Source organism: Numida meleagris, chromosome 1, assembly GCF_002078875.1.
Source record: "Numida meleagris isolate 19003 breed g44 Domestic line chromosome 1, NumMel1.0, whole genome shotgun sequence".
Taxonomy (NCBI): Eukaryota; Metazoa; Chordata; class Aves; order Galliformes; family Numididae; genus Numida; species Numida meleagris.
Window position 1 is genome coordinate 105,037,584 of NC_034409.1, and position 24,939 is coordinate 105,062,522.

General features: G+C 37.4%; 1 protein-coding gene across 9 annotated transcripts in view; it reads left to right on the forward strand.

Annotated features, from left to right (window-relative positions):
* The window catches only part of TTC3 (tetratricopeptide repeat domain 3), a 61,279-nt gene that overhangs the window by 14,008 nt on the left and 22,332 nt on the right, over positions 1-24,939 (forward strand). For 8 of the 9 annotated variants that reach the window (XM_021405351.1, XM_021405369.1, XM_021405360.1 and 5 more), the window contains exons 14-26: positions 2,840-2,999; positions 4,361-4,415; positions 9,610-9,670; positions 13,914-13,980; positions 17,108-17,245; positions 17,783-17,863; positions 18,482-18,594; positions 20,068-20,194; positions 21,449-21,571; positions 21,744-21,845; positions 22,482-22,574; positions 23,271-23,335; positions 24,716-24,855. In XM_021405351.1, coding sequence (XP_021261026.1) covers positions 2,840-2,999; positions 4,361-4,415; positions 9,610-9,670; positions 13,914-13,980; positions 17,108-17,245; positions 17,783-17,863; positions 18,482-18,594; positions 20,068-20,194; positions 21,449-21,571; positions 21,744-21,845; positions 22,482-22,574; positions 23,271-23,335; positions 24,716-24,855 — 1,325 coding nt within the window. Of the gene's footprint in view, positions 1-2,839; positions 3,000-4,360; positions 4,416-7,089; positions 7,364-9,609; positions 9,671-13,913; positions 13,981-17,107; positions 17,246-17,782; positions 17,864-18,481; positions 18,595-20,067; positions 20,195-21,448; positions 21,572-21,743; positions 21,846-22,481; positions 22,575-23,270; positions 23,336-24,715; positions 24,856-24,939 lie in introns of those variants that run through there. The other variant, XM_021405418.1, reaches the window with a different exon arrangement.

The following is a 24,939-nucleotide window of genomic DNA, read 5'->3' on the forward strand; positions in this document are numbered from 1 at the left end:
TGTCGGGTGAAATCCCTGGCGACCAGGAAAAGGGAAACATTGCTCCCATTGTTAAGGATGGGAGAAAGGATGACCCAGGGAACTACAGGCTGGTGAGCCTCAGCTCTGTGCCTGGGAAGAGCACGGAGCAGATCCTCCTGGTTACCACATTAAGGCACATACGAGATGAAGAGGCAATCTGAGACAGCCAGCATGGCTTCACCAAGGGCAGATCTTGCCTTACCAGTCTGGTGATGGCCTTCTATAGTGGAGTGATGGCATCAGTGAGCAGGGGAAGGGCGATGGATGTCTTCTACCTGAGCTATTGCAAAGCCTTTGACGTGGTCCCTCACTACATTCTTCTCTCTAAATTGGAGAGGTATGGATTTGAAGTGTGAGAAACACTCAAAATCAATAATTTCTAATTAGGCAAAGATTTTAGTGAAGTAGCATAGTTTATTCATTATTGTAATAATGGGCGCACACCCCCTACTGACAAGGGAAAAATTGCTTGCTTAGTGAAATTCATTCCGTTATATATCCGGGTCTGATGCAGGTAATATCTCTTCTGATACTCATTGGTTGAGCATCTCAAGCTCACAGTCTTCCCGACACTGTTGCTATGATACGTTTCCATATAAGGTCTGTTAACAACCCGTTGATTTTAGGTATGTTTTGTACTTTTCTATGCAGATAGGAGGGCAGTGTTTCCAAAAGTTATAGCACACTTGTGCTGTCCTGTACTAGGCTGTCCCTACCCTGCATATTTTCCTTATCTTGTGCCTGTCTCAATTCTACCCAAGTCAGAACTCCCCAATCTCAACTTTACTCTGTTCAGCAGCTTTCTTTGTGAAAAGCAACTTATTTAACTGTTTCACAGGAAGGTTAGAATTTCAGTAAGGGCCTACACTACATACAGAGAATACTGGAAACTTCCACTGCAAAAACACAGTCTACCTCTCACAGAAGGATGGACTGTTTGGTGGATTAAGAATTGGTTGTCTGGACGCAGCCAAAGGGTTGTGGTCAATGGTTCTATGTCTGGGTGGAAGCCAGTGACAAGTGGTGTCCCTCAGGGGTCGTTCTTGGGACTGGTGCTCTTCAATATCTTTATCAGTGACACAGACGATGGCATCGAGTGCACCCTCAGCAAGTTTGCAGATGACACCTGAGTGATGCGGTTGGTACAGTAGGGGGGAAGGGAAGCCATCCAGAGGGACCTGGACAGGCTGGAGAAGTGGGCCCATGAGAACCTAATGAGGTTCAACAAGGCCAAATGCAGGGTGCTGCACTTGGGCTGGGGCAATCCCAGGTATTTATACAAAATGTGGGAAGATCTCCTTGAGAGCAGCCCTGCGGAGAAGGACTTGGGGGTCCTGGTGGACAAGAAGCTGGACATGAGCCAGCAGTGTGCGCTTGCAGCCTGGAAGGCCAACTATGTTCTGGGCTGCATTAATAGAGGAGTAGCCGGCAGGGAGAGGGAGGTGATTGTCTCCTTCTGCTCAGCTCTTGTGAGGCCCCATCTGGAGTACTGTGTCCAGGCCTGGGGCCCCCAGCACAAGAAGGACGTGGAGCTCTTGGAATGGGTCCAGAGGAGGGCCACTCCTATGAAGAAAGATTGAGGCAACTGGACTTGTTTAGCTTGGAGAAGAGAAAGCTCCAGGGAAACCTCATTGTGGCCTTCCAGTATTGAAGGGAGCGTATGAACAGGAGGGGGTACAACTGTTTACATGGGTTGATAGTGATAGGACAAGGGGGATTGGTTTTAAACTAAGATGAGAGATTTAGGTTAGCTGTTAGGAAGCTTTTCACATAGGATGTTGAGGCACTGGAACAGGTTGCCTAAGGAGGTTGTGGATGCCCCATCCCTGGAGGCATTCAAGGCCAGGCTGGATGTGGCTCTGGGCAGCCTGGTCTAGTGGTTGGCGACCCTGCACACAGCAGGGCAGTTGAAATTAGATGATCATTATGGTCCTTTTCAACCCAGGCCATTCTGTGGTTCTGTGAACTGCAGCCAGAACATGGCCTAGTAGCAAAGAGGACTTTTAGGTTCTAAATAAGCTGTCTTCTGACACTTTCTACTTCCTAGTAGTCTCCTTCAGCATATTAGGTTCTAGCCATGTAACAGGAAACAGTTACAGTTTTGTGTTTTTTGTCCGCGCTATTTTACACATGCTGTTCAAGTAACTTGACATCTGTTTCTACAATCACTCCCTCTATTTTCTGTTAACTTACTGTCCTGTACTAGGCTCTACGCATCCTGCATATCTTCCTTATCTTCTGAGTCAGAACACCCCATTGTCAACTTCACTGTATTCATCAGCTTTCTTTATGAACAATGATATATGTAACTGTTTCACAGGAGGGTTGTAAGTTCAGTAAGGGCCTACACTGTATACAGAAAATACTGGAAACAACTGTTTCAGAGGAAGGTTATAAGTTCAGTAAGGCCCTATACTACATACTGAAAATACTGGAGACTTCCACTGCAAAAACACTATCTACCTCTCACATTCATACATTCAAATTCAAGTCTGTTACAGCATAATCCTTAAATCTTGCACTAAATGCCTATGAAAGACTGTATTGGTTTCTTTTGGTCTACTTTTGGTGATGTGCTATCTATCTGTAGGAAATTGTGGTTTTTTTCTTGTGTCTTATTTTGTTAGAAATTTTTGCTTAAGCTAATACTGTGTACCATGAAGACATAAAAATGTTTGATTGAATGCTTTAAATACGTTTGTGGCATTACAACTTCTGCGAGAGTAGGCTTTTATTTATTTTCTTTACAGCATATACTTGTGATATATCTTAAACATTAACATTGGAAGAACTAGGATTCTCTCTTTTTACTTTTCAGAGACTGCAGTTCTTCAAAATCTCATTTGATCATTTCTCAAGAACAAAAAGAAATAGAAAAGGACAGAAAGCAAACACTGTTCAATCATAAAGATGACCATTATAATCAAAAACATGATACCACCATAAGTTACGCTACAGATGGAATTCCAAAACCATCAGTATGTTATTTTCTCCATTCTGGAGTATGTCATTTAATGTGTAGCTGAGTTTTTGCACAAGCTGTGTTTTAATAATTGTTTACTTTCTCAGCCAAGTGCAAGAGGAGTGCCCTTAGGTTGAGAGTGCTCTCAATTCAAGAGGATTCAGTTAGTGTCTCCTGGTGTAATAGAGTTCAGTGGAAGATGCTTTTGCTAAAGTTAATTCATATACAGGGTTTTTGCTATATAGGAATGTTTTGTACTGATGTTGCAGTGCTAAGGTATTTGCATGGTTACAGACCGTTATTTTGTTGTTCTGTGAAGCAGTTTCTTTTCTACAGAAAAAGGTGTTAGTTGAATAGTACCCTTAACTGGCTTATTTTTAAAACTGGGATTTTGTGGTTCTCAGTTGTATGTTTGGCTTGTGTGTTTGAAGCAAGCGTAATGTACTGTTAAAACTCAGAATCATAGAATGTCCCAAGTTGGAAGGGACCCTGTAGGGATCATTGAGTCCAACTTGATTCTTAAAATTGAAATAACTGGTTAGTTATTTCAATTATTTAAGCATAAGTATTCTACTAGATTATTTTTATTAACTTTTTGGTGAGGAGGGCTTAAAAGATAAAATGAGACTTAAACTTTGTTCTCTGATCAGGCTTGAGTTTTGTTCAGGAAAAATAATTAAACTAAGGATACACATTAGTGAAGGATGGTCAAAGAAATCCACCAACAAAAGCGTCTAACTCTGCCTTTTGAATATTACTTCACTGTTAAAGTGCAAAGGCTTTCTGTGCTGTTGTGGATTAAACTCAGCAAACAACCCTGTCAGTTTTTATAGGAGGGTGGAACAGTGAGTAAAGATGACGCAGTAGTTGGGAAAATGAAACTAAGGTACAAAGGCAAAGGGAGGGAAATGTAAGCTGGAATAACTTGCTGGAAAAGACAGCGAGCTACAGAATATACAAGAAGTGCTTCTAGTTTTTGACTGTCTTATGAAAAACTTGAACCTGCCTTTGAGTGTGAGGATCCTCATAATGTAGGTCTGTACAAATTTAAGAATGCTACTTCAAAAAAGTTGTTGTTTTTTTTAGATAATGTAAATTGATAGGAAATTAGGGAAAAGTAAGTGTACGAGTACAGTTCGATTAATTGAAATTTTCTTTAACTTTTTCATTGGGAACGTAATATACAATATTGTGATTAGTTTGTTTAATTTCTAATTTGTGATTTAATTGTAATTTCCACATAGTACTGAAATGAGCAAATCAGGTTTTAGATTTAAAGATTGTTTCTGTTAATGCAGCGAGATGGCCATGAAGCTTGAATAATATCTTTTGTTTTTTATTTTCTGTGTAAAACCAAACTATTGTATTTGGCATTAGGTGACCAACATGCCCAGGACAGAAAACAAACTGTGGTCTCTGGACTTTCCACCAGGTGAGTTTGTTTTACCGTTTATCAAGTCTGGGTCAGTTCTTCCTTCCCTGTTGTTGTCATTAATAAGCAAGTTTATTTAGTGTTATTTTCACAACAATAAGCTATCATGGTTTTTTTTTTTTTCCTGTAAGGTGCAATTACATAGTTACTCCTACTTCTGTGTCTTATTTCCTCTTCTCTTTTGTAGTTTCAGTCTGATTTATATGGATGAACTTGGAATTTAAAGTGGAACTAAAAAGTAAAATGCTGAGCCAGAGGCTGGAAATAGGTTTTGGATCTAAAAGGATCTAAAATTAAGAGAAACGTGTGTTGTTGTTTTAGTATTCATAATTTGTTTATGATTACTGAAAGCTCCATATTGTCTTTAAGAAAATAATCCTGCAGTTAGAGAGAAAGCTTGTAATATCCTATCTGACAGAGAAGATCTTTTGCTATGAACTTCAAGAGGTGGAAGTTGGTATGTTTTATTACTCATGTGTTTTTTTTTTTTTTTTTTTAATTAAAAGAACACTTTTGTAGAAGGACCTCCTAACCCCAAATATACCACAGTCCTGGAATTACCTTCCTGTGGTATGTTCATTTTAAGCAGGAGCAGCTCTCATCTTCAAAGTGAATTCTCTTCCTGAACTTTGTCTGATGATTCATCTGGTAAACCTACTTGAACTGAAAATTCCTGAGATTTCTGTGACATTCAGGAATTGTTCTTAGTTATAATGTTTATGTGGAATATTTTTCCTGCCGTATCTGGACCAGGTGCATGTCTGTGTTGTATTCCCTCCATTGACCTCCATTGCAGTGACCCTGCAACTGAGTGACCCTCCCTGACCAAGGAGAAGTCTGGAGGTTGAAGTGCTCAGTTGTGCTGTTCTTTAGAACTCACATGCTTAAATATTTAGCTGAACAGATGCCAAAGTGTGAAGCATCTCAAAATTTGATCTTAGGAAGCCAGTAAAAGATATATTGCAAAATATTATTTAGAAGTGAGCAGTAGGAAAAATAATCTTGATTTGTAGGCTTTGGACATATGCAAACATCTTGAAGTATTAATTAATTTATTGTGAAATGGAAAATGTGGAAAGATTCCAAAGAAAAAGCCAAGACCAATTTGTTGAGAAGATGTTATGTGGTAGTGTTGTCAGAAAAGTGGATTTATTAGCCAGTGTGCAGTGAGCCTATTCCCACACACTCAGGGAAGATTCTGCATTTTATGCAGGATTGGGCACTGCTGGAGGTTTTGTCAAATTAAGCACAATAATGCAAGTGTATTCGCTATATTTATGCATTAAATTCCCAAGTACCTGTCTAATACGGAAGAAAAACCTACTACCTTCATAAGGTTAAGCAGTCATAATACTCTGTCCTCTGTTGGCTGCTTTCCCGGTCGTCTGTGCTTGTGTGGGGTTGTTCATAGATCTTGAGCAACCCTGGTGGTCATATGGGGAATGTTCACCTTACTCCTTTTGTCCTGATCTGGTCCTGATCCTGATCTAAGAACAAGCTGAGAAGTTCTTCTCTTGCCAGTTCTCCAAGGGGAGCTAATTGTCCTTGGTTAATCAGATAACATTGTTGGCTAAGACATTCTGCTTTAGTATAAGCATACCTGATCAAAGGATCCTATGTTTATGGTGATTAAGCACAGACAACACCCCCTTTTTTCCTAGAGAAGATTATTATGTGCATTACTCGTATCTCCCCATTAGAAAGTTTCAGAATATCTAACCTGGTATGGGTAGAAAAAAAAAAAAAAGAAAAAGAAGAAAAAAAAAAAAAAGGAAAGAGTAGCACGCGTATCCAGGTTCTAAAACACGCAGATTTTATACATTATAACTTGTGAATATTCATACAGTTTACATGAGGGGCCCACCTGTTCCTGGAATTGCTATGCATATTAAAATCTGATTCTCCGTGTGTGCTGTGTTAATATGGGTTTTTGGTGAGGGGGTCTTTGGTGGTCCTGAGGTTGCATGGGGAGGTGTTATCCAGGCAAAAGGTTGTGTGTTACATAGGCCAGGTCCCACAGATGGTCAGGAACCTATTTACAAAAAGCATGACTGTTAACTAAGTTTCTAATTAGCAGTTCGACCTTGTAAGGGTGCCTGTATTATCAACCCTCAGTTGATAATACGGTGTACCTCCTCAAGGCTTGTGGAATGTTGAGACTCTGCTTTCAGGCTCCAGATGTCCTGTTTATCTAGGAAGAAAAAAAAAACTTCCCTAGACAGAATGTCAGTTTGCTGAGGAGCTTGAATTAATTGCTGAAGGCCCTGAATTTATTTCCAGGTATCAGTGTTAATGAGAAAAATATGAGATGTTCTGTGGCCACAAGGATTTTGGAACAAGTTTGAGGCAAGTGACAAGTAAAATGTCTGGATTCATTTCTTCCTGAGCGTGAAGGATAACTCATTTTAAAGAGGTTAAGGAAGAAACAGTGATAATGAAAGAATGAATGCGGGGAGAGAACAGCAAATTCTTCCTGGCTGAAGAGATTGTAGGATTATGAAATACGTTGAAGTTGTTGGGGAAAAAAAAAATACCCGTGGCTGATTCCATACTTTCTCTTTCTATTCTTGCTTTCTCCTCCCCCTAGATACTCATTATTTCAGTACTGAGGTAGAAGAAAATATTTGATTTGGCTTTGATGTGAAAGGAGGAGTTAAGCTTTGAATGACTAGGTGATGCATGTTTAGTGTGGGTGGGGAAGAACAGCTTTCTCTTTCGTACTCTTTGTTCGCATAAAGGCTTGTGACTTGCAGGAGGTTTCATGTAAAGGAACTTTATGCCTCTGTATCTTATTTTAACAGTACTGTCTTTTTTCATTACGGTTTTTGTTTGCGTGTACTATGTTTTTGAGCACGTGTATATTTCTGTGAAATCTATTTGTGTGTTCCTAATGAGAATCTCTATGAAAAGCAGTGCTACTTGTATTAATATTTTAAAATGTTTGTGGGGTAAGTGAATTATGTTTGCTATTGAATTAAAAGTACTTCTTAAAATCTAAAAGTAGCGTCTTTTGAAATCAGAGTAGCAAGTAGATGTTGCTGAATTAGAATTAAAATATTTTAGGGATTATCCTAAGTCGGTATGTAAGAATAATCATTCATGCAGGAAATTTTTTCTAAAATCATTTTTATTTAATGGCTTTTAATGTTAAGTTCATTTAGTGAAATAATTAGGCTGATTAGTTATTTTGTGCAAGGAAAGGTTTGTATTGCTTTGTCTTCTTTAAGATTTTGTTTTGAATGATATATCAGTTCCTTAACGGACAGAAACTTATTTAATGAAGAAAAGGGAATACAATACCCATCTCTAAATGGTAAACTGATTATATGCTTGAAATGTCTGACTTCTGAAAATATTGTTTTCCATCATTTAAATGTCTTCATTATGGAAAATATACGGTGACTATTAGCATTACTTTGGAATTTTGAATGTGTATGAACTGTTTCAGCAGATACCTGTTCAGACTCTTGTGTCACTTTCAATAAGTGGTTCATAAAATAATTCTGAACATACTCAGTCTTCATGACATCTGAATTTTGTTCTGATTACTTGATTACATAAAATTTGAATTAATTTTCAGTGAAAAAATCTGTGTTAGGCATTTTGCTGTCCTGAGTGAGATTAATCAAATGTATAGGTCTGTGTTTTTCTATCATCAATCTAGTTCAGTATTTTAAAGTACATATATGCTATATAAATATAAAATCTAAGTACATGGAAGACTTTTCTGAGTAACATGAACAAACACTTTAAAGAGTAGATAATTACTGAAACTTTCATGTATGAAATTATTAACTCCTCTTTTCATACTGAGCTTTGTGTTTATCGAATAATTGCATGATTTATTTGGTAGCCATACTTTGTTTGGGCTCATGTGCTTTAATAGCTTAAATCCAGGTGCTGGAATGTGTGTTGTCTGTGTGATGCTGTCCAGTGCTAGGAAGCTGTAGTCATCTCCTAAAAGAGCATTGCTGTAACAGTCTTCTCTTCCATCATATACCTGAGACAGAGAAAGGGTTTCCTGTATGCCTTGTAAAATGAATTAGGTTTAACTAGCAGAAAAATGTGCCCTCTTCATCTTACCGTAAATAATACTGAACTCTTGTAACATGTGATGCTCAGCAGTTCTGTACCTGAATTTGTCAGTTGCTTGTTGGATGCCAGTCCAGAAATACTATTTTTTGCCTTGCTTGCCGAGTGCTTGTTTATCAGAAGGCAGCTCTCCATGTAACTGGATTTTTTTCACTGTTACTGCTGAGTTGTTAAAGTCTTGTAAAGTTCTAGCTGAAAAGCCTTGAAAATTAAACACTTCATGGCTTCATTACAAGCATGCATATGCACATTCAAGCGCCTTATCTTATGTCGTAATTCCAGAGAAAACAGTCGAGTTACTTCCTGTTTTTGGCCAATTGCTTTAAAGTATTAAGACATCTTCTCTTGTTCCTTGTTCATAATGACTTGTTTACTTTGTAGAGCAGTGTAACTAATTAACTACAGATACTGGAAATTCTAAAGGGAGCGAGAGTTTTGCATGGTCTTTGACGTTGTTTTGGAGTTAGAAACTAATCAGTATCGTGATAGTTTCATTCTTCGTGTTGTAGCCCAGTATTTTCACAGTCAAACATTTTACAGTCAGGGATGTTTATCTCAATGTAACTTATATGTTAGGAATTCTAATGTTAATGTGGTTTGTGCTGGGCTTCTCTAGAAATGTTTTTCTGAAGTAGAAGACTTTCTGTAAAATTGATGTACTCAAGCTTGGGTGAAGACACTTTGCATCCCAAGTGATCCATTATTACCTTTGGAAGTTGTAGTTATCGTCTAGTAGTTAAAAATATCAGCGTTGGTTTTGTGTAACATATGTGATTTATTTGGCTTGCAGTCTGCTTCAATAGCTGTTACATTATTGGAGTCAGATCATACGTTAGAGAATCTCAAGATTCTTTTGTTTATTTGAAATATCCTTTTCGTTTTGTAGGATTAATAAAATTCTATACTAACTATGTGATAAAAATAATATAAAATTTATATTGTAACACTGAGATGGCTTTTTAAAAAACTTCTAGGTTGTGCTAGCTCTGAATATTGTAATGTTTTAGATCTATAAAGCAAAATAATGAGTTTTAAGTGTATTTTTTCTTTTTTTATATTATGGTCATTGTGTTTGAAATGCTTTTCTTTTTTCCCTTTACAGGCCAAAGTCACCAACACAGGGGAGGGTCAAAGAACAAACCTGGTGAACCTGAAAAGAAACAGTAAGAATTAATTAGTATAACTAAAATTATTTATTTTTTTTAATCATCGAATTACAAACTACTTAAAGGGCTAAAGCAGCTTTGACTTGCTGCTTGTTCTTTGCTTTTTTAACTTTTTTTTCCTGGATAAGGACAAATTTTACCTCTTAAATCTACTATAGAAATAAGTTATGGTGAATATGTAGGTTGCTCCAGAAGTAATACCTCCTATTTGTTTTCATGGAAATTGCAACACATACAAAGAACATGATAACACTGTTTGATAGAGAAAATTCTCAGCTACAAAATGTTCTTTTTCAACACAGTCACCACCATTAGCTATGCATTCTCATCAGCAATGAATGAGAGCCTGCATGCTGTGCTCATAAAAATCTGCACCGCTGGAGGTGACCCGCTGTTTCACAGCTACTATGACAGTGTTATTGCTAGGGAAAGTGTTGCCCATCTTTCATTGGCCCAAGCTGATGAAAGTCAGAAGGCGCCAAATCCAAACTATACGGTGGGTGTGGTAGGGCAGTCCAGCAAAGACTGGCCATGTGCTCCACTGTCTTCAAAGAGGTATGGGGCCTGGCGTTATCGTATTGCAGGAGAAAGGTTATTTTCGTCTCTGGCCTGACTCTGGAAGTTGGAGTCTTCAGCTTAGTCAGCGTCACAATGTAGTGGTCAGAGTTGATGATTTGTCTGGGTTCCAGGAAATCCAGAAGGATCACCCCTTTCCATTCCCAAAAGGCAGTGCACATCACTTTACCTGCTGAGAGCTGCGTCTTGTACTTTTTCTTCAGCGATGAATTCACACGTCACCGCTCAGTGGACTGTCGTTCTGGCTCCAGCTCATAGTGGTGCCACTACATATCATCACCGATGATGATGTGGTTCAGGAAACTGTTACCTTCAGTCTTGTATTGGTTCAGCAGATTCTTACAAACTTGCATACGGTGTTCTTTCCGTTCCTGCACGAGCATTCATGGGTCCTACCTAGTGCAAACTTTGTGATATTCCAACGTCATCACCGTTGTTTCCAATGCACTGAAGCTGACTTTCATCCCCATACACAGTTCCCTGGTTGTAGTCTGCCAATTCACACAGATGAGCTGACCGAGATGCTCTTCATTTTGTGGTGTGATAGCTGTGCGTGGTCCGTCCGGAATGTGGCTTGTCTTTCATGTTGCTGTCACCGCTGCTGAAACACACTAGCCGCCACCCCACTGTGCTCACATCCACTGTTTGGGCTCCATCAACATTCAGCAAGTGTCAGTGAGTGTCAGTGGGTGCTATTTTTTCCACATGGATGAATTCAGTGACGCACCTTAGCTTCGGATGCACTTCCATGTCAGACGCCGTTTGTCAGATTGCCCCTCTGCTGCAGTCTGTCACACAGCAACGAAATGTAGCAGTTTTGGCAGCAAGGTTCACCTTCTGCTGCTGTATCACCAACTTCCACCTCTGACATCATGGGCCAGCATAATAAAATAGGAGGCTTTATTTTTGGAGCAGCCCTCGTAGTCAAATGCTTTGCTGAAATGTGGCAATATTAAAATAGATCTTGATTTGGAAGGCGATTCCCGTAGCATTAGTGAAAAGGGACTTCTAGAAATGCCATTTGGGGTATGATGTCTGCATACTGTGAATTTGTGTCTAGTAGAATGTCAGGCAAAGTAATTAAAGTTGGTAATTCAGCTTACCTTTATAATAGAGGTTTTATATGAAAAGAAGATAACTGGAGTTATCTGGCTTTTGTTAAGCAGTTTATCTTAATTCTAACTTACATTTTCAATACAGAGTTTTCTAGCCAAGTACCCTGTTTCTGACCATATAAATCCCATGTCAAGAGTATACAAACAGGATAAGTATGTCATATTTTCCCTATAGAATCTATCTCTGTGAAATGTAGTAAAGCCACTTGAAAAACTGCTAGTATTATAAAAGAGTGATTACTTTCTGCAGATGAAGAAACATTTTGCTTTCAATTGTGAATGAGGAAGTGGGGGCAATTGGTCTGAATAAAGTATAGTTGAAAATTGATAAAACATTTCTTAATTAAAACCTGATATACACCATTGTGTACTAATACTGTTTATATCCTCTTCAGGATATAAGTCATGTTAAGACAGCCGATTAAAGTTCACAATATTGCAACTTCATGAAGAAATTGAATTCTTATTTGAAAACTAAATATTTTACAAATCTCTATTGAACTTTAGAAAAGGAAGGCATAAACTTAATCACTGCTACTTAAAAATTGCCCGTAAGCAAGACACATGGTATAGCCTACCAGTAGATGTGCTTCCTTTGCAGCTGAAGATAATAGCGATCTTGTTCATATTGTTACATTCAAACTTAACGCCTCAGCATAACTCAAGCTGTATCTCGTTTTCAAGGTCTCTTTGTACTAGTTGTTCTGTGTAGCAAATCATCTTTTAAACCTTTTTCATTCTTCGTACGCTTACTCAAAATAAGAGATTTGACCATGAGGAGAGCATTGTAAGTCAGTTTCAGTTTAATACTAGAAAAGAAGTTTTACTTAAGAAGCTCTTTAGTACTTTCATAGAACTTGAATCTTGGCTTAGAGTATATTGATGTCTAATCTTAAGAACTTGAGTACCTTTCTTGAATGTAAATCAGTATGTTTAATGGTTTGGAGCCAGTGTTAAATCAGTTGATATGATCAGCACTATAGATTTTATGTACAAAATACACACTTCCATTTGTTCTAAAATTTAAAAGAGGTTAACAAAATAAGTAATTATTTCCAGTAACACTGGGGCTGTCATAATCCAAACAAGTTGAGAAGGTCACTGCATTTATAGGTGGTACCATTTGGCAGTATATATCCTCATTGAATTGATTGTTAAAGGTTAAAAACTATTACTGCTGACTTGTTTTGTAATAGAACTGAGGCAAATGATGACACGCTGCTTAAGATGAAGCAGAGTTCAAAACTGGAATGTGAAATGAGACAAATTGAGCTTGAACTGTACTTTCTTGCTTATATGCTTCTTGAGCTAATATTTTTCATTTGTGTTCACATAAGAGATAAAGCAAAATAAGTTGTTTACGTTGACAGAGAGAAGTTGATGTGAGCTTCCGTTAAGTGTTACTTTTTTGAAGTGCAGATTTCTCAAGGACCAAACCTTTAGGAAACTAAGGAGCTGATCCTGATTACCTCTAGTCCTTATTTAAGTGTGACCGCTAAACCTACCATCTTTTAATCTGTATTTTTGAATACCACCACAGCTAGAGCAGTTGAAACTTTGACATGGGAGAGGTCCTTTATTTCATTTAACTTAATGCCTCTGGGGTGTTTCTTCTTTCAATTTAATGGGGAAAAAAGTTCTGAACTTCAGAAGTCACTATGGGAACAAATCCTCTTTAAAGTAACAGAATCATCTACAAAATCGCTTCCCCCCACAAAAAGAAGGGTAAAGTTTTAGACTTAGGAAAACACAGTATTTCCTAACAAGGGAGATGTGTGGTCAGTTACAGTTGTATCTCCACTTCTGTTATAATCAGGTTGCTTGGCTTCAAAAATAATCAAGGAATCCTTTGACACTCTAAAGCATTTATCCCAGGAGATGAGTGATGCCTTTGAAAGTGGGACAGAACTGAATGTATATTGGACAATATAGTAATGTTGAGGACTGAGTAGCAATCTTAGTGTTGGGGATTTGGTTTAGAGTATCAAGCAGTACTTTGCCTCTGCATTGTGCTTCCACTGTTCCTCGGCTGTGTACTTTGTGCTCCAGCAGGATAAAGGAATAGCTGGAAATAACTTCTTTCTTCTCTTCTCTGATTTCCTTGCCTGTGCCCTGCCAAACTGCCACATGTGTTTGATTTTAAGTAGATGTTGTGCTAGACTAAAGGATCTTGTACTCAGAAAGGGAAGGGGAAAGAGGCCTAGGTGTACTTTAAACTTTGATGGAGGGAAGTCACCTGTTCCAGTGCCTTCATGAAAGCAGCTCAGCTGACTATGAGGTAGAGAAGATCAAATACAATGACGAAAATGATGGAGAAGGCCTTTACTTCCCTGAAGCTCTAGTGATTCCCAGGTTGAATAGTATTATAATGCTTTATAATGTTCCAATACTTGTTATCGCTGTCATGAAAGAATGTGCTGTAATAATCTCTGTCATGTAGGCTAATGTGGTGATGGTGATAAAAGTACAGACATCTCTGTTTCTTGAAAGCTTGGTTACACATAAAGTACATCTACAAACTCATAATACCATTGTCCTGTCGTTTGTAGAGATCACCTTGATTTGAAGATAGAGTCTAAAACCATCCAAGATAAACTCCTGTGTACTGTGCAACAGGTAACTTGGGGAATGACTTAGCATATGACCTTAACTGTGAATGATGTGTTGCCTTTTAGTCACGCTGTCCAAAATCCTCATTCACTCAAAAACTTACCATTTCACATCTAGCCTGATTTTTTTTTTTTCAGGAAACAAGGATCATGTGATTACACTGATTTATGCTGTCTCATTGCTGGTAGTCCACTTTTTGCTTCTCCTCTCCCCTTCCCACCACTGTCCAGCCTTAATTTGACAAAAAGGCAGCTGTCTCACTGACAGTCCATGCTGAAAAACTCTGTGGAAAATATTGTCTAGTTAGAAAAAAGAAAACTTCTTTTTGTGTGTGTGTGTGTGACCCTGAAGAAAATGCAGCAAGATCATTTTTATTTGGCATCAGGAGGAGTCTATGTGGTTTCATAACTTCTCTCAGAATTACTTCTTAAAGCTTAAATACTTGAAACATTACTAGTTACATGTCAAAGGCATGTTTTTAATGCTGAGATCATTATGGGGCTTTATGCATCCATCTATCTAAGAACCACCAAATACTCTGTACTTCCACTGCACAGTTTATTTGGGCAATTAGTTGATCTTTGATCAAACTTTTTCCATCCAGCTGAAAGAACTTATTCAGAGATAGTTTAATTGCTTAAAGAAATTTCATATACATATATATAACAAATTTCTTGTTACAGAAAGGTTTAGTTTGCATGAAATATGAATGGAGATGTGCATGCATGAACACCAGAGAACATGACAGCAGTGTTAAAAGGGAAGCTAATGTTAATTGCTACAGACCACCTATGTGTGATTTCATTCAAATGAAGAGGGAGACAAAAACTGACGTGAAGATAGAGAGCAGATCTGGAGCCATGGAATACTCAGCTAAGGAAAGCTAGAAAAAGAGAAATTACTAATTCTGTCCAAGACTTATGAGTAGTTAGACAAAGTTAGTAGGTCAAAGACCTGTAATAGTACCAGCTCCTAGAGTGTGCGAATGCCAAATTCAAAATCCATCTATTGTTGCCAGTCAGGATGAACCCCAGAGATACAGTGCATATAAAGACACCCCGTGTCACTCCCAAGTCATTCTATGTAGACCATTTGAACACCTGTTCCTTAGTTTGTGAATAAGTGCGTGAGTGCAGATGAGTGAAATAAGTTCACTTGTTACGTTTGTACAGTGAAGTCTCTTGCCCTCCTGTAAGACCTCACACAGCTTTGTTACACTAATTTCCTGTGTTACTCATAGAATAACGCAGCTAGAAATGTGAGTTAATGAAATGGTAGCCTTGTGTATTAATTTGTAAGAGAAATTATAAAAATCACTGGGAGTCATTCAGGGATTTGTAATGCCCTCCCTAGAATTGAGACTCATGTTTTTGAGTGTTTGATACATACATTTGAAAATGTTTACAGAATATTTTGTTGAACAGCAGTTTAAAACTCAATAAAATTCACAAGTTGAAAATTGTCCTTATCAGGCCTTATCAGCAACAAGTAACAAGTATCCAAAGCTGTTGAATGAATTCATGGGGACATACGTAGTTAGTCATTTGCTGATTATGAGAGAAAAGTGGATTAAGAAGAAGGTGCCAGTGCTAACTGCACCGTCCTTATTCCTTTAAAAATACTTGTTTTTGTAAGATTAATGTAGTACTAGTATCAAAAATAATGCTTGTAGTTGGCTTAATCAGCTTCCTACTTCATGTAGATACATTATTAGCTTAACAGTAAGTTACTATTTTCTGTTCTGTAACTACACTGTCTGACAGCATTACCTTGTGACATTTGTTCTAGGAAATAGTCTCAATCCTGCTTTCATTAACTCATTTCTGCATTTTGCTGTGGAGTTCTTTTTTTTTTTTTTTTTTGGTGCCTAGTGATAGTTTCTACTTCCCCTGCCTCTAACTTGCATTAGATCGTGGGTATTTTTTTATATATTGATCGCTCCAAAAGTAACGCCTCATTTATTTCCATGGAAACTACAACAGCTACAAAGAGCACAATAACACTGTTTGCTTAGAGCAAATTCTCAGTTACAAAACACTGTATGCCAACACACTCACTGCCATTAACTATGTGTTTTTGTCACCTATGGACAAGAGCCTGCATGCTGCACTTGTAAGAATCCGCACCACTGGAGGTGACCCACTGTTTCTGTTGCCACTGCTGAAACGCACCATCCCCTGCTTCACTGTGCTGTTTGGTGTCCATCAGTGTTGAGCAAGCATCAGTGAATGTCAGTGGGTGCCATTTTTTCTACATTCAGGAATTAAGTAACACACCTTTGCTTCATATGCACTTCCATGTCAGACTCTGTTTTGTCAGAGTGCCCCTTTGCTGCCATCTATCACACGACAACAAAATTTAATGGAATCTTGATGGGAAAGTTCACCATCTGCTGCCAATACCACCAACATTCATCTCTGATGTTGTGAGCCAACATAATAATAATAGGAGGTGTCAGTGCAGCCCTTGTGTTTGTCCTTTTTAGCCAGGTACCACCATGAAAACAAAATACGATCAAAGCTCATGGATGATCCAGAAAGTACATTCTGGACATCCATTAATTTTAGTATGCCAAAATGTTAATTCAGTTCACAGGAATACAATTAACTACAATATTATTATAACAGTTAAAAATCAGGCAACTTGTTCTTTGGTTTTGCTTGTGATTACAGGAATAGGTGATAGAGGAGCTTCTTAAATAGTCGAAAGTATTTCTACACTAGCACAATGATCTGCTGCCCAAAGCTAGCATTATATTTTGTGCTCAAGCAGATCAAGGGAATGGAAGTTTCTAATTCTGCAATTGTTTGTATTAATTTACAGTCTTGCTGCTGGAAGCTCCCACAGGCTTCAAGAGGGAGCTGTAGTGAAGTTTTGATAATCTAATGTGATTTGAAGCCTTCAAGCATTAACTTGTAACCTAGATGGAGAAAAATTGTCAGCAGAATAAAATAATTCTCAGCTTTTTAGAAATACATTTGTACTCAAGGAGTGTACAAGTGGGGGAAAGCATAGCAAAATGCAGATATACAAAGTATTAAGATAATGCTTGAACTGAATTTAGAAGTTTCTAGAGAAAAAGGGGAAAAAATGCTGTTTTCATTTTGAGTAGCTGCTTTCTTAAATATTTTAGGTGGGTTCAACTATGTTGCTAGAGGAGGTTAAATCCCTTGTTCATGATGGTTATACAGCCTTGATGGACCAGAGGTGTCGCAGTGCTGAGCAGGTCTTCTCACAATTGTTGAACATTCTTGATCCTTCAGAATTAAAGGTAAATTGAGAGGAATAACTTATTTATTAAAGTAATTGAGCTTTATGCTTTCAATATTGTGTCATTCTTTCCCTCCACCAAAATAAATCATTATTACTGAATTGTTGCCCATCATGTTGACTACGATGTTATATGTTGCACTATATGTGTCAAGGAGCTTAGAAATGAGAGAAATGGAAAACAAGATAATTATGGGATTATATGATGTATCTTTGTAATGCTCAGTGTACATGTGCATTGCTAGATGAAATTTTAAAAGTATCTACAAAAATATTTAATATGAAACTACTGCCCTTGCTAGCTTAACATTTATTGATTATGTTATAGGGTGAAAAGCATTTATATCGTTCATGGTAACTAATTCCTTGATGCAAGTTTTAGAATTTCTGAGTGCATGTGTCATACCATAGCTTATGGAAGCTATGGTAGTTTCCTATGTCTGTTGTAGACCTTCAATTTACAGTAGTCAATAATTTACTCATTACTAGCCAGGAGCTTTTTTGCTTCTTCTAAAATTTGACTCTAATTACTTTGCAGCAATTGAATCTTCGTGTTATTAATTATGTTGTAATCATCTATGGACATGCCACTTCTCTTCTTGGAATAGGACAGCCCGAGGTATGACATTAAGCCACTATATTGCTTTTATTTGAAGTTCTAGTTCAGATGGTTGGTCATACATTTTTGTCTTAACTCTTAACGGACATAAAATAAGTTGGGAAGGAAAACTTTTGTCACGGTTTATAAAATCATGTTTTGTGGGATTAGGTCTTTAATAGTTTTGGGCAAATTAAACTACCAAATAAGAAAATTACCTTTTTAAGGTTTCAAATGAGATTTTTAAATATTAGTGAAGTTGTCAGTTACTTTTCTCTTTCTTTGTCATGACATGGTTATGTGCTATTCTTTTTAAAAAAAAGGAAGAGAAAGAGAGAGAATGCTTTTGGTTCCTGAAAACACCAAAACAGAAAGCCATTCCCTCACCTCCAGTACTGTTTGCAAATGTTCAGTGTCTTTCAGTGAGTTAAAAACTATCTGGTCATTTGTAGCTCAGTCAGCTCATTACTTTTTAGATCCCTTGTTTTTAGAGCCCTTTGTGCATGAACATAAGGTTGCTTGATTTCCTTTTTTGTTCATAGGACATATTAAACAATAGGGCATGCTGCAGGAAAAACAAGAGGAAAAACAAAAGCTGCTGTCTAAGCATCTCATTTTCGTCTTATATTTATTTTTAAGGCATTGACAAAGGCTGAAGACCAGTTTAAGAAAATAATCGAACAGTACCAGGAAGAAAGATTTGATTGTCTTGCATACTATGGAATTGGAAAAGTGTACCTCAGACAAAACAGGTTAGTGTAATATAAAATTTCAATATTTGATACAAAGGCTGTTTTCATTTATTTAAATGGATTGTGGATTGTTTTTTTGTAATTAATCTTTGTTAATCAACAAATTCAAACATTGGAGTGATTTATTACAACTTCAATTTTGTTCATGTTAAAAATGTAATAGCAGCAGTTGAATCCAGCAGTCTGCAGGCTGTGGGGGTGTGACTGACCAGCACACCTCTGTAGTGGAGGTGAGCTCTTAGGCAAAGAAAATGATGAGCTTGGGACGAATGCATTGTAAAGAAAGCTGAACTTATCTCAAGATCAGGGTGAATGAGGAGTAACCTTGGTTTTAGCCAAGACAGCTGTACCAGTGAGTCACTAAGTTCCCTAGATAAACAGCAAAGAGCTTCCTGAGGTCAGCCTGACACAGTGTGTAAAAACTGGACAACGAACCAGCTTTGAAGAGAGCAGCAGGCTTGAGCTGGCATCAGCCTACATATTCCTTCCTGGAAAGTGGGAATGCCCAGCGTTGTGACAGTGAGCACAAAGAGACCGATAATGGGAAGCATGATTGTACTATGACTCAACAGTATATTGCAGTTACTATATTATATTGTGTCATGATTTCAGTATACTGCTGTATGTCTCTACTAAATCAGGATCTCATGTATTGTCTGTGGTGGATTGACATTGGGTGCCACTGCACACTCTTCCTTCTCTCCTCTGCCAGCCAAAACCCCAATCCTTGCTATGTAAACCCAATACAATGCCAAATTTATTAAATAAATAAGTTTAATATCAAACATTAAACCCTCCTCTTGTGGAATATCTGAATGAACCATCTGAATGGTCAAGGAGTGCTGGACTTTGTGAGAGGATTCCTCCTTCCTGCTGCTGCAGTGTAGCCAGGTCCTTTGTAAGATACAGGAGGTGCCTGTACACAGTCATGTGGATGTGACTGCTGCTTCCCTTCACAGTTTTGGCTGGTAGAGAGGCCGCATGTGTCCCAAAGGGGTGGTGCACACATGCACACATTAACACAGCTGGCCACAGAGGCTACTACAGTCAGAGCAGCAACCACGTAACGCTGTCTGAAGGCAGATAAAACTTGAGTACAGAGAGCAGCATCCTCTGCCTCATCTCTGGCTGGTGGAGATCAAAGGTCACTAGTGAAAATACGCATGCCCTCACTGTTGAGATTGACAAGCACACCCATCTTCATGGATCCCTTGAACACTGGCACAGGCTCTCAGTCTAACTAGTATCCATGCCTGGGCTCTGGGCCCCTTTATTCAGCCACTGCCTCAGGCCATGAATCTTTTACACTGAGTAGCCCTGTTTCCCAGATAACTTAATGCTCCTACATTCTACATACTCTTACCATTAGACTTGTTTTTTTTCTTGAATCATAAAATGAATCGTGAAAGAGTTATCAGTGTCTTACATGGCACATATGTGATCTGAACGTGTTTTACCTGTTCTAAACTTCAGATTTTCTGATGCGCTTGATCAGTTTATGAAGTCACAAACAATGGTTAATCGTAAGATTGTACCTGGAGTATTAACTTGGCCCACAACATCTCAGGTCATTGAAGAAACACGAACAGAGAATTTACAGGTATGTTTAAACACAAAAATAACTGCTGTTCTCTCAAATAGCCTGTCCAGAAAAGAAGAAAAAAAGATATATTTCACAAAGCTTTGTGGTGTGACTTCTAGAGTGTCATTCTCACTTTGTTCCTCGCATCGCATTATCAAGGCCAAAGTAAGTGGTGAACAGAAGCACGGAGAGGTTCATGGAGAAGCCAGTGCAAGTGCTTGTTGTCTAGAGCGCTGTCAACCCAAAAGCCTGGTCTTTGTAGAGAAGAGCTGTGTTTATGATGGCAAAATTGTACTCTTGGAAAGCATGCTATTTAAATCACACAATCTCTGTTTAAGAGTCTGTGCTTGGGTATTTTTATGTAATAATGTAGTTCTAATCTGCTCCAAGTTATTCATAATATGAGTTGCATATTATTAAACTTTGGGTAGATGTAAACATTGTATGCAGTGTAATGCTAGAGAGAACAAATTAGAAATTAGAATTAGCAAAAATGTGAAGTTGAAAACTGTGTAAGTAATCTGTATTTGAAACCAAAAATGAGACTTTGTGTAGTTCTTGGTAAGTGATTTTACTGGGAACTGTATGGTAAAATGCCTTGTTGGAGTAGAACAATCCAACTTGTGGTTCTGGAATTAAAAAGTATTCTTTTGCATTGAAAAGCTTTTTGAAATTTTTTATTATTATTACTGTAGAGACTCTTGGAGAATGTCATACAAATATCTGGAGGCTGGGATTGGGCATTTATTTCTAATGTTTTATTAATTTCAGGCCAGTTCCAACCCCATGGAACTTGTACACACTTTGCATAAAGCCACTGTAATGTCTTTACCTCACACACTGTTCAGTGCAGAGTCAGGTCTGAGCTGTTCCTGGGAATATACTTAATATTGTAACCCAGATCCCAGAGGTGGCATGAAATGACAGAAAGGAGCAATCAGTTTTCATCATGTTATATTGGGGTAGTCTGGCTTATCATTTTTGGTAATTAAAAATTTAATATGTTCACATGCTTTTGGAATCATTAAGCTTGTACAAACCTGCATGCAGGGAAGTATACTTAGTTGATAGCAGTTCAAATGCACTGTTGAATATTTTGGCATAAAAGGACAATCTTGCATAGTTTTCACTGTGAGAGAGTTGTTCTTTTGGTATTAGTTGCCTGCTGTTCAAAAAGAGATGTCTGTTTCACTGCAGAGTTCCCTAGAAGAAAACATTTAATCTTCTCCTGCTTTCTGTGCAGTTTATCTTCTATCACTCTGTTTTTCTCAGTTGTTCTTAAAGAGTTGCATTGAGGAATGCAAGTTCCCTCCAGAGCCAGATGCAATTTGTCGCTATCAGCAGTGCCATGGCCACTCCAAAATCCAAATATTTTTTACAGATCCAGACTTTAAGGTAAGTTTTAGTTCAAAAGGATTTGGGAAATAAAACTTTCTATTTTCCCGTTTTCAGCCCTCTTTCGTATTAGAGAGCTATGAATGCACCGTTTTATCATACTGTCTGTTAAGATGTGCACTGTTTTCTGTGTTTTTAAAGATGTTAAATTTGTATTATTTTCCACCATTAGGGTTTTATACGTATTACTTGCTGTCAGCAATGTAGAGTGGAGTTTCATACCAGCTGTTGGAAAAAGTTGAAAACTGCAAACTACAGTGATAAGAATGACAAGGTAAGAACTATGCTAGACTAGAAGCATTTTATTTCTTCTTTTCTTAGTCAACATTACTACATTATTTTCGTTTGTGATAAGTGAGGTGCTACAGCTACGTGTTCTACTCATTTGACAGGAAGAGAGGAAAGAGAATTCTCTTGCTGAATTGTCTGATGTGCAAGCATTGGTAAAGCTTGCTTTCATTTACAGAATAGAGGCCTGCATGTCCTTAACCTGTTTCTCTTGCATTATGTCCTCCCATAAGAAAATTTATTCCTTCTAAAGTTTGACATTTTGTTATATGTAAAGGAATTTTACGGAAGATTATACTGGAAATCAGTCTGAAATAAAAGGAAATCCTGGGAGGGTATGAGTTCATAAAGTAATAGTCTTAATGTTGGCTCTTGAAACTGAAGCTGGAGGATGGGCTTTGCTTTGTGAATAACAGGTATATGCCACAGGTCTAGGGCCCTTTTGGTTGGGATTGCTTGCCAAGACAGCTGTGAGTGATTTGCTTCTTCATTCAGTAGGAGTCTAAGCTTATGCTAGCTTTAAATTTCCTCAGTCACCTCAAATAAAGAAACTCTAATCTGTATAAGAATATAGAATTCGCATGAATTTACATGTTTTTGAATGTATCTTTTTCTCCTACAGGATTTTCTTCAAGAATTATGTTTCACTCCTGATTGTACAGGCCTTATTTCAAAAATAGTTATTTTCAGTTCTTCTGGTTTGTTAAAATGTGAAGTAAGTAAAAGTTAATATAAAGTACAATAACCTTTGAAGTATTTACTCTGGTAAAGGAGTTAAAGTAAAGATAATAATGTAACTCACAAGTAATGTTCAAAGTCATAAGTATTATCCTTCCCTACAGAATCTGAGCATTACTAGGAACTTAAATTGCTTGTTCTCTTCTGAACTTGCTGGAGTGGGCATTACCTTATTGTTTTGGTTAGAACTGGCATTGATGGGAACTGGAACTTTGTTTTATGTTTAGCTTGGGTGATATGGAAGGAACGCTATTACTTTAACTTAGAGCTAGTCTTACTAAATGAAATACTTCTGTTGGGATGGTGTACTTATCCCCTATAGCATCTTGGGGAGATGGATTCTTCTTCCTTGACCAGTATTGGTGTGTGAGAAGCAAGGAAAAGATACTGTGAAGTTTTCTTCCTGTCCACTAGTAAAGAAAAACAGTATCCAGTACTTTCTGAGTTTTTTGCACATAAAAATCTATTGCTGCGTACTAAGTTGTAATATTTGATGAAGATATTTTCATGCAGACCTTTACGAGGCATAAGTAGCTTGCAAGTGTGCATAATCACTTTTGTAGAATTACTTTTTATTGCTTTCCAAAGCATCAAATACTGTTGAGTTTCAAGAACAAATCAATGCTGTGTTGTAACCCAAATTTAATTAATATGGTGTCACTTATTTTGGTAGTTTGAACAAAAAATCACAAAAACCAAGGAACCACCAAGAGCCAATATTAAACAGAAATGTTCAAGGTAAGCTCTCTAACATTTAAGAGTAAGTTGAATCAGTTTGAGGAAAAGTTTTCTCTAGGATTGAACTTTGTGCCTTTTAAAGAATTGCTAAAACACCACAAATAGTTTGGAAAGCTATTCTTGTCCTTTGCCTCTGAAAGCATGTATTTGAATGAACTGATTTTTTTTTTAGTGGAAGATGAAATCAATTAAAAGGTTGAGTAAAAGTACTTGGCAATCCAATCATAAAACTACTTAAATTAACTTATAAACCTGTAGCTCTGTACATTTGTTTTACAGTGTGATTGCAGGAGGGCATTTATTGGTATTGCTGAAGAAATTATTGGTAACTCTCCAGTGATCTTAGGTTTTGAAAACAACATTTTTATTTTGGTCATAGGAGACTCTTTTCAAACGTATGAGATGTGAGTTAATGCTAAACTGATTTGCCACGCGTCTGTACTGAGGAATACATTGCCCATTGCACCACTGACTTCCCAGCAATCTCAGCCAATAGTTTTTGAATGTAAATGGCTGTAGTCATCTTCAAGTCCATCTCAGTCAAACCTGATCTCATTGTGAAATTTGTGGGTGTCGTGAAATAACGTGTCATTTGGGAAGAGTGTGATTTGGAGGCTCTCCATGCATGCCCTTTGTTTGTACTAAGATGCTTAAGGATTGGAATGCTAAAAGAATGGGTGTTTGTTACTCTTCTTAGCAGACTGAGAGTCCTGATTAAAAATACAGTGTTTCAAGTTGAGCCCATCTGGATTAGAGTACCTCCTTCATTTTAAGTCTGAGGTTGCAAGTGTTCTATTCTTTCGTTGCAAAAGGGAAGAACTCAGCAAAATTTTAATTGTGTGGGAGAGAAATCTGTCTAGCAAACTTTATCTGATTGCTTAGAAAGTCTAAATAAAAACTGCATATAATAAAGCTATTTAATAAGGTTGATGCATGTGCCTTTAACATAACTTTTTATGCTTTTTGTTCAAGTAAAATTATAAATAACGACATGCCGAGAGGATAAACTAAATTCATTTTAAAATGTCAAGGAAATCCAAATGTTAATGTTTGGTGCAAAATATCGAGTAAAAATTAAGAAAAAATATGTCTATTTGAGGTACTGAATCCTAATTCAGATGTTATTAACGAGAGTAAAAATTTCTTCAGGAATTTTGAGGATAATCCCCCCCCCATTGCATACCTGACTCGCATGAATGTTTGTGGTCTTGTACTAACTTAATAAGTAGCTTGATTATATTTATACTCTTCCAAATCATATTTTGCAGTAGAATGGATGCCTTTAACTGTTGTAAGACATGGAAGAAGTTTATTCACCAAAGGAGTTAGGCACATTTATCTCAAGGAACACTAGATTCACTGTTTAATTTTTTTTATCAGTTTTAGGAAGTTGAAAAGGAAAGAAGAAAAAAAAATACGAAGAAAACGCGCACGGAAAGATGCACTGAATTCTTCTAAACAGAAAATAGAAGAAAATCAGATGAGAAATGAATCTCAATCTCAATACCGTGATCGCAGTGGTACGTAGAAGTACAGATTATTGTTTTAATATAGCAGAAGATACCATAGGTAACATTCTGGGTGTCTTAAATCAAATGATAACA